General features: G+C 36.9%; 1 protein-coding gene across 6 annotated transcripts in view; it reads right to left on the bottom strand.

The window, feature by feature from the left end:
- Positions 1-13,912, bottom strand: part of CCDC66 (coiled-coil domain containing 66) — a 54,318-nt gene extending 40,406 nt beyond the window's left edge. For 3 of the 6 annotated variants that reach the window (XM_079935587.1, XM_079935584.1, XM_079935586.1), the window contains exons 1-7: positions 13,826-13,912; positions 12,003-12,067; positions 11,313-11,338; positions 4,465-4,912; positions 2,818-2,983; positions 2,528-2,631; positions 964-1,085 (exon numbers count right to left, since the gene is read on the bottom strand). In XM_079935587.1, the coding sequence (XP_079791713.1) occupies positions 964-1,085; positions 2,528-2,631; positions 2,818-2,983; positions 4,465-4,912; positions 11,313-11,338; positions 12,003-12,067; positions 13,826-13,836 (942 nt within the window). In that variant the 5' untranslated portion in view covers positions 13,837-13,912. Of the gene's footprint in view, positions 1-51; positions 154-963; positions 1,123-2,527; positions 2,632-2,817; positions 2,984-4,464; positions 4,913-11,312; positions 11,339-12,002; positions 12,068-13,825 lie in introns of those variants that run through there. The other 3 variants (XM_079935589.1, XM_079935585.1, XM_079935588.1) reach the window with 3 other exon arrangements.
- Between the last annotated feature and the right edge of the window lie 1,186 nt (positions 13,913-15,098).

Genomic DNA, 15,098 nt, shown 5'->3' with positions numbered 1-15,098 from the left:
ATCATGTACTAAAGAGCTTATATATTCAAAGTAATGACATTTAGAACTTACCTCTAAAATCTGACTAGCTCTAGGCAGTGAATGCCTGTCAGCCTGGATCACCATTACCTGACTGGGAGACTGTGACAGAATGCTAGAATAGCTAGCAGAAGTCTAACAACAAAACGATAAACAAGGGTACTTTTTTGTCTAGTATTAAATACATGCAAAATTTAAAGGTCCCCAAAGCACTACCCAAGGGACACATGGTATATACTTATGTTTGATAAGCAATCACTTATGTTTGATTTGATAACCTTGTAGTGAATACCACATGGTCAGTGGTAGAGTTTTGTGGTCATCTACAACATCGTGGAGCTCTTTTATAGGAGCCTAAAGGAGGTGCCAGGGGCCTTTACACTCACCTACTAACATAGTAAGACTATTTACAGAATGCAAACAGAGTAGCTGAGGTCATAATTTAATTCAAAATAACGTTGTTTTAAAATACCATATGAAAAGTGAGTTTTAAAACAATGAATAAGCTTCAAAAATAAGCTTTATGAGGGACTTCCCTGGTGGCACAGTGGTTAAGAATCTGCCTGCCAATGCAGGAGACACGGGTTCGAGCCTTGGTCGGGAAAGGTCCCACATGCCGTGCAGCAACTAAGCCCGTGCACCACAACTACGAAGCCTGCGCTCTAGAGCCTGTGAGCCACAACTACTGAAGCTCGTGCGCCTAGAACCCATGCTCCGCAACAAGAGAAGCCATTGCAATGAGATGTCCGTGCACCGCAACGAAGAGTAGGCCCCGCTCACCACAACTAGAGAAAAGCCCGCGTGCAGCAACAAAGACCCAACGCAACCATAAATAAATAAATTAAAAAAAAAAAAAAAGCTGTATGATATAAACAAGGCTTAGCATTAAAAAAGTGCAGTTAAGGTATTTTATATTCCATAAGTGCCTGATTTTGACACTTTTACCTTAGCCTGATCGAGAATTTGAAGTTTTTCCCATACTATTTTATCACTTTCAGATTTTTTCCATGGATTATTCCATTTTTCAGACGCGTCTTTTTCTTTCTTCTTTAAAGCAACCTGTTCATCTGTAAATAATGTCCTTTTTAAAAAAATATACAAAAACTGTAAAAAAAAAAATGACGTAAACAAATCATGACCTTCTTAAAGAGTGCAGATTCCAACACAGATCAAAACTGTTTTTTAGGAAGGAGATTAACTCACAAGACAGAGAAGAATTTTAAGGATATGGAATAAAAGAAAATGTTTAATCAGAACCAAATTTAAGTATGGCATAAATGGATGTAAAAATGTTTGTTTTACTACAATTATAAATAAGGAGCAATTTTTTCAGAACATATTTTATATTATGCTAATTACTGTGAGGTTCTACTCTACAGTAATGTTCATTTAATTATTACTAAAAGGCTTAAAAGCTAGAACTCTGGAGTCAGAGAACCCTGGGGTCAAATTCAGGTTCAACCACTTCCCGGCTGTGTGACTGAAGGCAGAATGATGTTCATCCCTCTAAACCCCATTTTTTACTCTGTGAAATCAGAGCAATGATGATGTCTATTTTCAGTATAGGGCCTCACACAAAGTAAATATTTAATAAATGTCAGCCATTATTATTTGTAACTGCTGAAAAGGTACAAAAAATCATGTGTCCAAATTTGTACTGAACAAACATTTAAAGCTGCAATTATGATATAAAACACATCAGATCTCCAAACCTTCTGATACTGCTACCATACATTTAATTTCTTTATTATTCTATTACTTTGACTTCCAACATCAATTCATTCCCTATTTCTTCGCTTATCTTTTTCTAGATCACCTGTCCTGGAAGGGTTGTGACTAACTGGTAGGACTTTCCAGTTCAGTGGACAGTGAATCCCATCTTCATGCTTTTAGTACAACTATTCCCAAGTACAACTATTACCTCATGTATTTTCCAAACTCTGATACCTGGACCCTAAGTCTAGTCCAAGAAGTAACAGGAGTTTCTTAGTTATTATCTTACTTACCTTAAGACCCTACTTAACAGAAATTATAACTTTTTCTGTTATGATGTCTACAGACTGAAGAAAAGAAATAAGCTTATTTTTGTATGGGATATACTGATTGATATCATATTGATGATTCTTGATTAGAATGTTTTAATTTTTAAAATGAATTATTTTTAAATAAAACCATCTTTAACCCATAGAATTTCTGTAATGGAAAAATATTAAAATGGATTCTCAGGAAATGAGAAATGTTTAGGAATCTTTGAGCTCCAGAAGGGTACTGATGATACTAATGTTCATCTGTGGCTTTTGGTGCACACCACAGAGCAGAAAACAAAAAGGTATAACATAAGGGAATGTGAAATCACAAAGTTTCTTATGCCACTTGCAGAAAACTACTCTAGATGGTGAATGTTATAAAACAAGGTTTTTGATAATATCATACTGCAAGATGTACTTCATCCTCAATATACATTCCTTAAGCCAACAAAACTATAATAAAATGTGCAATAATTACCTACCAAGCTCTTTCCTCCACTGGGCTTTTTTTGCTTCCAACAAACCTCTATCACGTTCTCTTTCTCCCAGAGTACTGAATATGTCAGCTGGTTTCCATATATTCTCTCTAAGACAAGACACAAAAAATAACAGAAACCTTATCATATGTTTCTATACAACTTACTCCATAAATATTAAGTAATAAACTTTTAAATAGCTCTAGTCTTCAGAGTAAATATTTCACATACAAGTCAAGGAAAAGTAAAACCATATTCCCAAGATGACCCCACAACAATAGATGTGAGTTACATACGTGGCAATTTTCTGCTCATACTGATTAGATGTCACCTGATTTTCATTTAAAACAGACTTTTTTTCATCCTGAACAGATGAAATGGCCTCAGTTTTCTGCGGAAGTCCCACGATGTTCTCATCCTTTGGCTGATCAGGAATATTGTTTAAATTTAGACTATACTGACCTAGAAGGTAAAATACATGTTTTAAAATTAATACTAAAATTACATCTATTATAATACCTTATCTTGATACAGTTACGCAGTTTTAAAAAACACGGCTTTACACATCATCTAATTAATCACCTCTCACAGCAGTCCTTGCAGTGCGTATTACGATTCCCTTTTTGTCAAAAGAGGAAACTGAGCCTCAGAAGTTAAATGGCCCAGAGGTATGGCCACAGCCATACAAACTTTTGTTTCAAATAAGAAAACAAGCAACAACCAAAAAAACCTCCATTTACTCTTGCCAACAACACTTTTACAAATAATATAAATGATAATACAAATCACAACTTAAAGGAGAATAAATGCAAACAGCTTTATAAAAAACTCATTACCTTGCCCTTATTTTTCTCATTTAGCTGGGAAAGCAATCAGTGATGATCTTTTCCATGGACCACTGTCTCTATATCCCAGCTGTATCTATTCCAAATGTTTTACACAGGGCTCATATGCTTGGCTCAAAAATCCCTCAATGTGATAGTTCTCCCAATGGAGAGAAAGCATATCTAATATGCGGGTCATTATATGATTAGGCAAATTCTGCTTTTAACTTTGTTGATATCATCTCTCATTACGCCTAGTAAGTTTTTATTTTTTGTTCTTTGAACTAGAATTCTAGCCTTAAAGATAAAAGTTAGCTCCCTGACTTTACAAAGAATAATCTATACCAAGAGAAGGCAAATGACTCCATTTTGAGCCCCTTGGGAGTGCTAAGGAGCTACCTAGTTCCCAGACCAGTTGTGGGGCCTCTTCCTGGTGACTGTTAATTTTATTTTTATTTATTTCACGGTTGCTTAACAAAATTTTAATAATATTTCTATTCATAGTCACAATTTCTTAGCTCAAAGCTAAAACTAGAAGGCTTTTAAAAACATAATACAATACCCTGACTACTAAAATAGAAGGCATATAATACGCCACTACTTCCAAGTCAGTGTTTTACGCTGGTTAAAAAGATAGTGCTGCCAATTCTTAGCAAGGATTGAAAGTCAGGAAGAGCAAAAGCCGGGGCCAGGAAAATAATCCTTTTCAGCAACTCATGTCAAATCTTCATAGCAAAATTCCCTCATTTTTCATTAGAAATACAATAGCAATTTTTTTAGAACATTTTACATAATTAGTTTTCATGTAAGTAAAGCCTCCTACCTTCCAAAATTAGTACAATAGCTTTCTGAACTAAAATCTAGAATCCACAGAAACTAGGTTTCTTAAGGCCATGGTACATGAGAATAATATTCTGAGCATTAACCTTAAAACATGGCATATTTTAACTACAAAAGTAATTCTGCCTATGAGAATGTTTTCTAAACGAATATTTATTTTAAAACATTGTTACATTAAACTAGAATTTAAGAGGCACAGTTATGTAAAATCCAATAAAACTCAAATTCTAAAACTTATATATTGATAAACTTAATATTAAAACTTCAGAAAAATCTTACTTGTTTCCTCCTTCTTTCCATTCTCAGTCAGGGAAACTGATTTATTTCCTTGGTTTACAGTCATCAAAATCTGTTGTAGTTGGCCTTGTGTTAGACACGCCAAACTGCTCTTCACATTTTCAGCTGTGATGTGCTTTTTGCAAGGCTTCTGTTTAGCTACTACAAATGCATTTATGCTGTTTCTAGTCTTCTGTATATTAGGGGTTGCAGGTGAAATTTCTTTCTGGATATGAAGATGGTCTTTATCTGCATACTGCTTGCATAAATCCTTAGTGGGTGAAAAAGTCATACTATTTTTTTCACTTTTTGCCAATGAAGTTTCTGAACCAATTCTCTTCTTTTGCGAAAGTTTTTCACTCCTGACACAAGTATTTTGTGATTTCAGAATGTATCCAGTTTGTTTATTTCTTAAAGGACATTTTGCAATCTTGGTCTTATTTCCCATCTGCTAAAACACCAGAAATTTATTCTTTACAAGAGCCCACGAAAAATCAACAATTATCTTTATATAGTCAGTGATAAGTCAGGCTTCGAAACTTTTTTTTCTCATTTTGCTAGTTAGATAATATATCCATAAGAAACTAACACTCAACCTTCGCAAATCTCCACTTGAAAGCTTCATTAACAACTGGAAATTATTATTTTATTTCAGGATAACGAAGATTACATAACAACTTTTATTCTAGGTGTTTACAGTGCATTCTGCTTCAGCTTTGAATCTCATGTCATGATTCTAACACCCACACTATCTTTCTTTACAGGCATTTATACACCGGTAGGTTACTAGCCCTTATTCCTTGAATAACTTAGCTTGTGGGTCACCATCCCTCACTCTAACCTAACTCCTGTCTTAATTATTGGTGCTTTCATGTTCTTTCAATACCCTGGCCTCATTTCCTTGACCTCTGTTCCTATACTCTTGTCTTCCATGCTACCTCAGTTACTCATTGCCACAGTGATATCTTATACTGACCTTGTAACTACCCATAACTGTAATAATCTCAATTTCAATAAGAACCTCCAGTCATAGGCCTTAGCAGTAGTCACATGGCTCATTCACTCACCATGTTCAAATCTTGGCTCAACATCACTGGCTCAGTGAGGTCTTCTCTGAACACCCTATTAAAAATAGCAGGCTTCCTGCTCTAACTTCACTCCCACCTCCCTAGCACTCCCCACTTTCCCAAGGCTACCATGCCCCTGAAATGACCATGCCCCTTCCCTTTCTCTCATGTTTCTCTATAGCACTTTTGTCCTGTAATATTCTATATTTATTTTGATTATTTTCTGCCCATTCCACCTTTTTAAAAATTTATTATTTTTGGCTGCATCGGGTCTTCATTGCTGTGCACGAGCTCTCTCTAGTTGTGGCAAGCGGGGATACTCTTCTTTGAGGTGCGTGGGCTTCTCATTGCAGTGGCTTCTCTCGTTGCGGAGCGTGGGCTTCTCATTGCAGTGGCTTCTCTCGTTGCGGAGCATGGGCTCTAGGCGTGCGGGCTTCAGTAGTTGTGGCTCGTGGGCTCTAGAGCACAGGCTCAGTAGTTGTGACACACGGGCTTAGTTGCTCCGCAGCACGTGGGCTCTTCCAAGACCAGGGATGGATCCCGTGTCCCCTGCACTGGCAGGCAGATTCTTAATCACTGCGCTACCAGGGAAGTTCCCGCCTTTTTCTAACGTAAACACTACAGGGAAGAGATTTTTTTTTAATTTATTTATTTTATTTATTTTTAGCTGCATTGGGTCTTCATTGCTGCCCGCGGCTTTGTCTAGTTGCAGCAAGCGGGGGCTACTCTTTGTTGCAGTGCGCGGACTTCTCATTGCCGTGGCTTCTCTTGTTGTGGAGCACGGGCTCTAGGCGCGCGGGCTTCAGTAATCGTGGCACACAGGCTTAGTTGCTCCGCGGCATGTGGGATCTCCCTGGACCAGGGCCCGAACCCATGTCCCCTGCATTAGCAGGCAGATTCTTAACCACTGTGCCACCAGGGAAGCCCAGGGCAGAGATTTTTGTTTGCTTTGTCTACTGCTGTGTCCCCAGTATCTGAACAGTCAGTGGAACAGGGTAGGTTTCAGTAAATTTTTGTTGAATTACTATCTTCAACCATACCATTTTAAAGACTGGATTCTTTATCTCTCTCCCACAAATTAGCTCCCCTTTCCAAAATATCTCATTTCTGTAGCACTGTTGTTCTAGTCTTTCAGACCAGCAACCATAGAGTCATCTTTGACTCTTTATCCTCCTTCACGGTCTTCTTTAGCTTACCAGCAAGTACTGGTCATTTCTTCCTTTCCTTCCAAATATCTTTTTCTCCCCTTTTACATGACAATACACCTAAATTCAGGTTTTCATTACCACACTACTGATTACAGCTTATCTCAAATCTATCCAACTGTACATTTCTGCAAACCCATCTAACATAAAATAATTCAACAGTCATTCAATAAATACTAAGTGTTGCTTTTTAGGTGAGCAACACTATGGGAAAGACGTTGGAGGTATAAAATGAGTAAGACAAGATGCTTGTTATCAAGGAGTGGGGTAGATGCCACATGGCTTTCATCTGGCTTATCATATCCCAATGTCCTTGTCTTTCAAAAATGACATAATACACAACCACACTTTGACCAATGAATCAACCCCATTTTACCTTTCTTTTCAAAATGTACCTGTATTATCAGTAGTAAAAATCTCTTTCTCACCCTCTTCACCTCACCTATACCCTTTTATTCCAGGCTTTAGACTTTTGATAATACCAATACCACAATCTAAAATGCGCTTTTACCCTCCTATCTCTGTGGCTATGTTTATATAACTAACTCTAAATGAGAGGTGGCAAATTTAAATACGTAGTGTAAATTAGCCTGGGTGGGAACTAGGATAATTGAAGAGCACTTTTCTGTCTAAAGGAGGCAGCCACCCCTGAGAAGCAGCCTACATTGCCAAAGAGGAATCTGAGTCTACTTGCTAGATCATCCAGTATTTCAAGAGAACCAAGAATGCCATATTTTACCTTAAAAGTTCCATTTTTTTAGACACTCACAATTCATTCTAGTTTTTGAAAACCACTGTGTGGATTAGGCAAATTATCAGCAGACTACACGTAGGTTACAGAGCTAAGCTCCACCCCAGTCTCCAACGACTACAGCTATTACTAATCCTACCCTTCTTTGACTCATACTGACATTTTTGGGATCATTAACAGCTGAGTATTTCAGTTCTCTAATCAGTTTCTCACTCAAACTGCTAAGAAGTGTAGTGTATTCCCTAAACGTATCTTAAAAGTCTCACAATTTTGTCCCCTTCTTTCCATTCTGCTAGCCACCATGCTTCAGGGTCTCATAAGACTCTCCCTGGACTAATATAATTGTCCCTTAAGTAGTGTCCGTGTTATGATAATCTGTCCTTCACAGAATTGCCTGAAGCCCGTTCCTACAACACAAATCATATCTAGTCTACTTTTCAAAAATTCTTTAATGCTCCCTACATGCAAATCAAATAAGTTCAAACCCTCTGTGTATACATTTAAACTCCTTGTGATTGTAACCACCCTCCCTAAGTTTTATGTTCTACACTCCCCGCTGATATACACACTATCCCCCAAATGCAAATTGTTTTGTACCTTGGTATTTTTGCCCACTATTTTCTCTGAGTTTAGAATATACCACCCTACTTCTTTCACTATGAAAATCTCCTTCACCTTTTAAGTTCTAATTAAAGTGTCACCTCATTTATGAAGCATTCCCTGTCTCCCTTAACCACAAAGACCTGCTTTCCACAGTTTTCTTCTTTTTATAACCCTAGAATGGCACACGTTTTATTGTACTTGTATTATATAGTTATTTACCTGACTGACACCCCTGCTTCTAGGAAACATGGACTAGGTTTTACTCCATTTTTCTCTCAGTCACAGAACAAATAAAGCCAAGAATGGAGCTGTACACACATATGGAGTTTTACAGCTGCAGTAAATCCTTGTTAAACAGAAACCTATTAATTGGAGCTCCAATTTAACTAGAACTATTTTGCCACATTCCACTTAAATCAGAAGTAACATACAGAAAAAGTCATCTAAAAATTATGTAATAAAAAAGGGGGGTAGCAATGTCTGGCATGAGATCAATATACATGCAGCTCAATCCTGAATACATTTGTAGCTTAATGCCAGAGAAGAGCAATGAGTGGAGGCAGCAAAAAAATCCATGAACTACCAAATAAATATTCAATTATGTTCAGCTTAATTAATAGGAAAAAGCAATCTCTAGCCCAAATCATCTCCCAAGTGTTTACTGGATTAGATGAATTTTAATACATCAAATAGGTCTTCACATTATAAACATTTTTAGGTAGCATGCTGCTCTCTTACCTAGTTTTGATTGTACCAGTACTTTTCCTAATATTAAAAAAATATATAAAGACAGCGTCCAACGCATTTAACGCTGGCCAACTTCACAATTTATATGGGGCCAGGATCCCAACGCCAGAAAGAATCAGAGAAGATTAACATTTTAAAATATAAAATGTGCTACCTAGCACTAATATTGTATACATCTTTTAGTGTGTTACTATTGACTCTCACACATAGAAATACCTGCGAAAATTTTAAGATGTTTTATATTTCAACTAATTGTGAGATAATTTTGAGGTCAGAATGTATAAATTACCCATGACACTGAATCATTAATATTTCTCTCATTTATCTTTCTATAAAACCTTAAGAAATTAGACTGGTAACCATCTTTACTTCATATTTACTACCACAGATTAAAGAAAAGTACAGGAGAGATTTTGAAAGAATTAAAGTACTCTGACCACAGTTTGTTAAACTTCATGATGATGAGATAGAGTTCAGTGTTTAAAGAGCACACTATGTACACGACAGTAATTCAACCTGTGAGGAAGAGGAAAAACAAAAATGTAGGTAGTATAGTCACTTAGCTTACCCCAGTAGAAGAAAAGCACTATGATGAGTGAATTCATGAATAACTTACAGAAAAGAGAATTCAACATGTATCTACAGAACTGTGAGATTTTGGTAACTAAAAAACTGATTAAAACAAAAAAAGGAAGACAGCACTACTGTTTTTGGTTTTTGTCTTCTGTGAAGAGCAAAGAAAGAAATAAGCATCTCAGGAACCTCTGTAAATAAGGGAAGAGAAGCTCCTTGAAATAAAGTCAATATAAAAAGGAGATTTAGGTTGCATCAGTATTTTTTTCCAGCTTTACTGAGATTTAATTGACCATTAAAAATCATATATATTTAAGGTGTAAAATTTGATGATTTGATATATGTATACATTGTGAAATAATCACCACAATCAAGCTAATTAACATACCCATCACTTCACATAGTTACCATGCATCAGTATTTTGGAGTCCCAAAAGCAAGAGAAATAAACTCAAATAATCTGCTTTAAGACAATAAATAATTTAAGATCAATATCAGCAGACTTATTAGTTACTCTGGAAAGAAGAATCCTAGAATAGAAAAATCCCTAAACTGCTAAAAGAATTTTGTAATGATTCTACAAAAAGTCCAAGACTAGTAACTTTGTTTATTACAGGCATAAAAGGGGATCTCCAGATGTTCTAAGTTGGTTAAAAAGATAATGAAATATCTTCACAAGTGTAGTGACCATAGCACACCCATTAAGGACACAACAGAAGAGGGAACGTGTGCGACAGAATTGAGGTCAGGTGAAGATAAAAAAAAACTATGTGTAATAGTTGATTTCTATCTAGGAGCATGAAAAGGAGCACTGTATTTGTTAATGTGACTCAAATAAGAACAGTTAGTTGCAATATTTTAATAGCGCAGGGTTAGGAAAAAACTATACAATCTATATTCTGTGATTAAAGGAACACACAGGGTATGTATATACTGTGTATGTGTGTGTGTGTGCATATAATAATTTTTATAGGTAGCTTGTGGAATTACTCTGATCAGCATTACCCATTTATCAAGTAATTGATATCTTGGGTTCTCAAGCAACTTTTCCACCTTGATTAAACCAGGAAGAAACAGCAAAGCCATCAGGGGTTCAGAGTTGAAGAGAAAAGGGCCGCATCACCCAAAGCAGTCTCTAGTCAAGATACAGAAAGACAGACTTTAAGATACTGCAAAATAAAATGGGCTACAGTAAGTTATAGAGGGGGACAGTAGAAATTTCTGCTGCTTAATGGAAAAAGAAATGGGAAACAAGAAAAGTAGTGGTATCAAAATTTTGAAGCAGTAATGTATTTTGTAGAAAAAGGCTCTGTGGGCTCCTGATAAAGAAAAATAATTTAAAAGGAAAACTATTATTTAACTCAGTGTAACCTCTTAGAGGAGGAAGCTAAATACATGTAAGATTTTGTCAATCAAATACATCTTTTTGGTGTGGGAAAATGCCATTTGAGTATGAAAAAAAAAATTTTGCTTTAAAGTTTGACTATTTTTAAAGATGTCACGAGTTGCACTGTCCAGTACAGTAGCCATTAAATTAAAAATCAAACAAGTGAATTAAAAATTCACTTCCTTAGTCACACTGGCCACATTCAAGTGCTTAATAACTACACATGGCTAGTGGCTGACTATCATATTGGACAGCACTGATTTTAGAACATTTCTATCACTGCAGAAAGTGTTACTGGACAGAACTGATCTAGAGAAGTGAGTTCTAGGAGGCTTTTTAAACTGAAAAATTATGAATCTATTTCTGTAAAAGGACCAGCCTGAAAGCAAGGATATAATAACTTTTCATCATCATTCCAAACCCTGTGTAACAGTTTGACAGGAATTATTTTCAAACCACTGTAAAGTAAACTGCATTTTACATTTGAAAAGAAGTCAGGTCAAAGTCATTTGGCTTACCTTTACAGAAATTTTTGATTTATGTTCTACAAGAGAAAAAAAAAATTACTAAACTATCAACCAAGAACATACTAAGGCAGTCACAAAAGAAAATTTTAATTAACATTATTTTAAGAAGATATTAAGTAAAAATATTAACCCTCAAAGCATTAACTTTAGGTCCTGCCTGAGTGTTCTTTTACAGTGTGGTTCAAGTATTTATATTTCATTTTTGTTTATTTTCCAAGGTAAAATTATAAACAGATCAGAGAAAAAGAAAATAATGTGAATGAAAAGAGTACCAAAGCATACTCTGCGCTTTAAAACTAAAAATGACTTTAAAACTATGGTCTTATTATAAATTTTCTCAAACAATACATTCTTTACATGCACAGAACATAACTGCATAAGTTTTACCTAGATTATTCATTAGGCAATAAGCATATGTGCTGTATACAAATATAATAAAGAAACATTACAAATGAAATATACTGGAACATTAAATTCCATGAATAAATACTGACAGTGGTAAGCAATGATGTAATGTGACTTTACTTGGCTAAAAATAAATTTGAGGAAGTTAGGGAAACCAGCTTTTTTTCAAAGTGTCATTTAAATATTCCACTACAAGCAAAAAATCTGTTAAACAGCTACACATTTTTCGTAGGAATTTAAAAGTTAGTATTTTCGATTTCTAGTAATATAGCATACCATATGGAGACAGTATTAGCTTGGTTTTTCCATCCAATAATTCAGTTTCAAGCTTTAAACCATCTCTGCAAAATAAAAGAAAGTTGTCTGTCATTTTTAAGAAGCAGCAACATTTTAAATAGACAGAAATGCTCAGTTGAACCTTGAAAGTAAATTTGTTCTCCTGAATTTATAAAGGAATCTTGTAAATATTAAAACGTTTTTAAAAAAAATTTCTATAGATGTTTATTTTTCTTTTAAAAATTGATGTATAGTTGAAACCATTCTTTTAATTTAAAACACTTTTCAATTCAACATAAAATCAAAAACTTCATGGAGAAAATTACTGAAACTTTCCAACAATTTCTCATCTTTAATCTGAAACTTCATTTGGTTACTGACAAGGAATAAATTAATCTGGTTATCGTAACATCATTTAGTTCTTCTAACTCTAGACTGGAAAAAATAATGCTGTTACAAAACTCCTCACCTATGTTAATGGAGCAAAACACATCTAGCTACCATTTATTAGCTTCATAATGGTCTCATGACTAACACATTCTATGGCCTGTTAGAGCAGTATTTGAAAATGAAGCTGTAAGACTGCCACCAGGGTTATTAACTGCTTGAGCATGGAGTTCTACTCTATTCTGAATATTTCAACTAATACACATTCACACTTAGTGACACTTTTGTAACTATCACAGCAATACATCTATAATAAACTTTGCCCGCTATACTTTATCTGTGCCTGTCAAACGCCAAGAGCACAAAGTAACAGTAGATACTACCAACGAAACTTGTACGTCTGTTAAGGTCCCAATAAAAATTCCACTGAAAACAAAAACAGCAGTACACACAGTTATTTTATTGTTTTAGTGAGAGAGAGAGAATAGACGTACGTCAATACATATCAACAGGGACAAAAATGACGTCCAAGCGACAAAATTAAATCTCGCGGGCCAATAAAAGGGAACACGAAATTTGCGGTGATGCTAAGGTTGGGGAAATCAAACAATTTCAACTTACTCAAACGATTTCAACTTACTAAGATAAAAACACCATAAAGAATGGGTTTTAAGGGTTTCCCGGTAGCACGGTTACAAACAGTTCATGTTTATGTCGGTGAAACTTAAGCAAAAGAAAGACCTTGAATGAAACCGTCTATTCAGCACTACCGCGTTGCAAACACCTTCAGGGGCAGACTGTCTTGTTTCTTATCCCTAGATTCTAGAACACAGAAACCATTTGCTAAACGAGGTGCACACGTGTAAGTTTGAAGACTTTTCATCTTCTTGAAATATCAAACATCCCAGTGGTGATAAACCACGCAACAGTCCTTTTTATTTACTTAACCACTACTTAATGAGGGCCTATGAGGTGCCAGGCACCGGTGATACACGACTCCTCGAGAAGCCTCGGCTCCCAGCACGTACGTAGGCCGCTAAGCTCCTCTGGGCGCTCCCACACTCTGCAAAGAACCCCCACACAGGGTCGCAAAGCACCAGGGCCTGGGCCAGGATTTCTCCCCAGGAAGCCGCTACGCTTTATCTCTCCACCTGCCCTCACCTTTTATCTCCTCTCACGCCTCTCCTCCCTCTCCCTCCTGAAGTAAATGAGGAGGCGGAAAGGAGGCACGGACAGTTTCGTGAGTTATTAACTGGAAAACGGAAGTCTGCGGAGGCTGTAAAGGCCGACCCAGCCCCTCGCCCCCTCAACCTCAGGAAGCCGGGCACTGCTGCTTGGGGCGCCGCAGGCCTGGAAGGCTCCCCGCGAAGGGCTCCAAGAGCCAACCCAGCCTCACCCGCTCTCCACGGACTACCACCTTTCTCTCCACAGCTTACCCTAAGTTCATGGCGCAACCGGCCGCGCTCGCCACGAGCCGCTCAAGCCCCTTGTATACGTCGGTCGCCGCCGCCGTTCAACAAGCGCCACGCCGATTGGACACAGTGTTGCCGGCGAGCTGGGAGAGCGGGCCAATCAGGGTTGAGCGTGCTGGCGCTTGCGCTCAGCGGGGCGGGGCTGTCGGGGAGACCCTGTTGATTCGCCCCACCTGGTCCTGACTCTGGAGTGCTGGGGGTTCTTCGTTCCTCGCAATTGTAGCCCTTAGAGTTCACAGGGAGTTCTCAGAGAAGTGCCTCAGCTCAAGTGGAGGTGGCTGGTTAAGCAATTTGCCTGAGGTCTGTATCAAGCTACGTAACCCCAGAGCCCATGTTCCAATTTAGCGATACATGAATCTAACTCCTATCCATCCTTCAAATCTCAATTTAAACGTCACTTCCTCCATGAAGCTCCTGTGGAATCCACTAGTGGGTAAATTAGGAACCCATTTTCTGGACTTCCCAGTCCCTGCCCTTTCAATCAGGGTACTAATACATTTCAGATCCTGTGTCAGAGTGAGCTTCAGAGGGGCAGAGTTGGTTTTTGACACCTATATACCCACAGCACCTGGAACTGAACAATACAGACAGTAAATATTTGTTAAACGAATAAACAGCAAAAGTTTTTAATGCCAACAAAAATCTTATTAAATTTGGCAATGATGTTTCATGATGAGGATGCCCGTAGATATAATGCAGTTACTAAAAGTTTACAAATTTTCATCTATTTACTCTTAAATGAATTTTACAAACTATAGCTGTAATAAATGAGGCACACTGAATTCTTACGGTACATTCAGTGAAAACTCAAAGTTATCTTTTTATTTATGTACCTGGCCTGTGGAAGACATATTTAAATAAACATTTGTTAATTTATTTAACTGAATAAATGAACAGGTACCAATGTATATTTGATCCTGTGTTGTTTCTTGTTTTCGTTTAAAGGAAAAGTCATCTGTGCATGTAAAAAAAAAAAGGCTCAAAGGATTTAAACCAACATGTTAGCAGGAGTATTTCTGGGAGTAGTGTGACTTTTAAAATTTTATTTTGTTTCTAGCTTTTATTATTATGAAAATGTTTAAATAAACAAAAATAAGAATAGTTCAATGAACGCCTATATACCCTCTACCTAGATTTGACAATGGTTAATGTTTTGCTACATTTGCTTTCTCTCTCTCTCCACATAGGTGGGCAGGCACACCCATACATCCACATCCATACACTCATACCCACGGCC

The sequence above is a fragment of the Stenella coeruleoalba genome, assembly GCF_951394435.1.
Source record: "Stenella coeruleoalba genome assembly, chromosome: 10".
Classification (NCBI taxonomy): Eukaryota; Metazoa; Chordata; class Mammalia; order Artiodactyla; family Delphinidae; genus Stenella; species Stenella coeruleoalba.
Note: the sequence above shows the minus strand (reverse complement) of the source record. Positions and strands in the feature narration are given on the sequence as shown.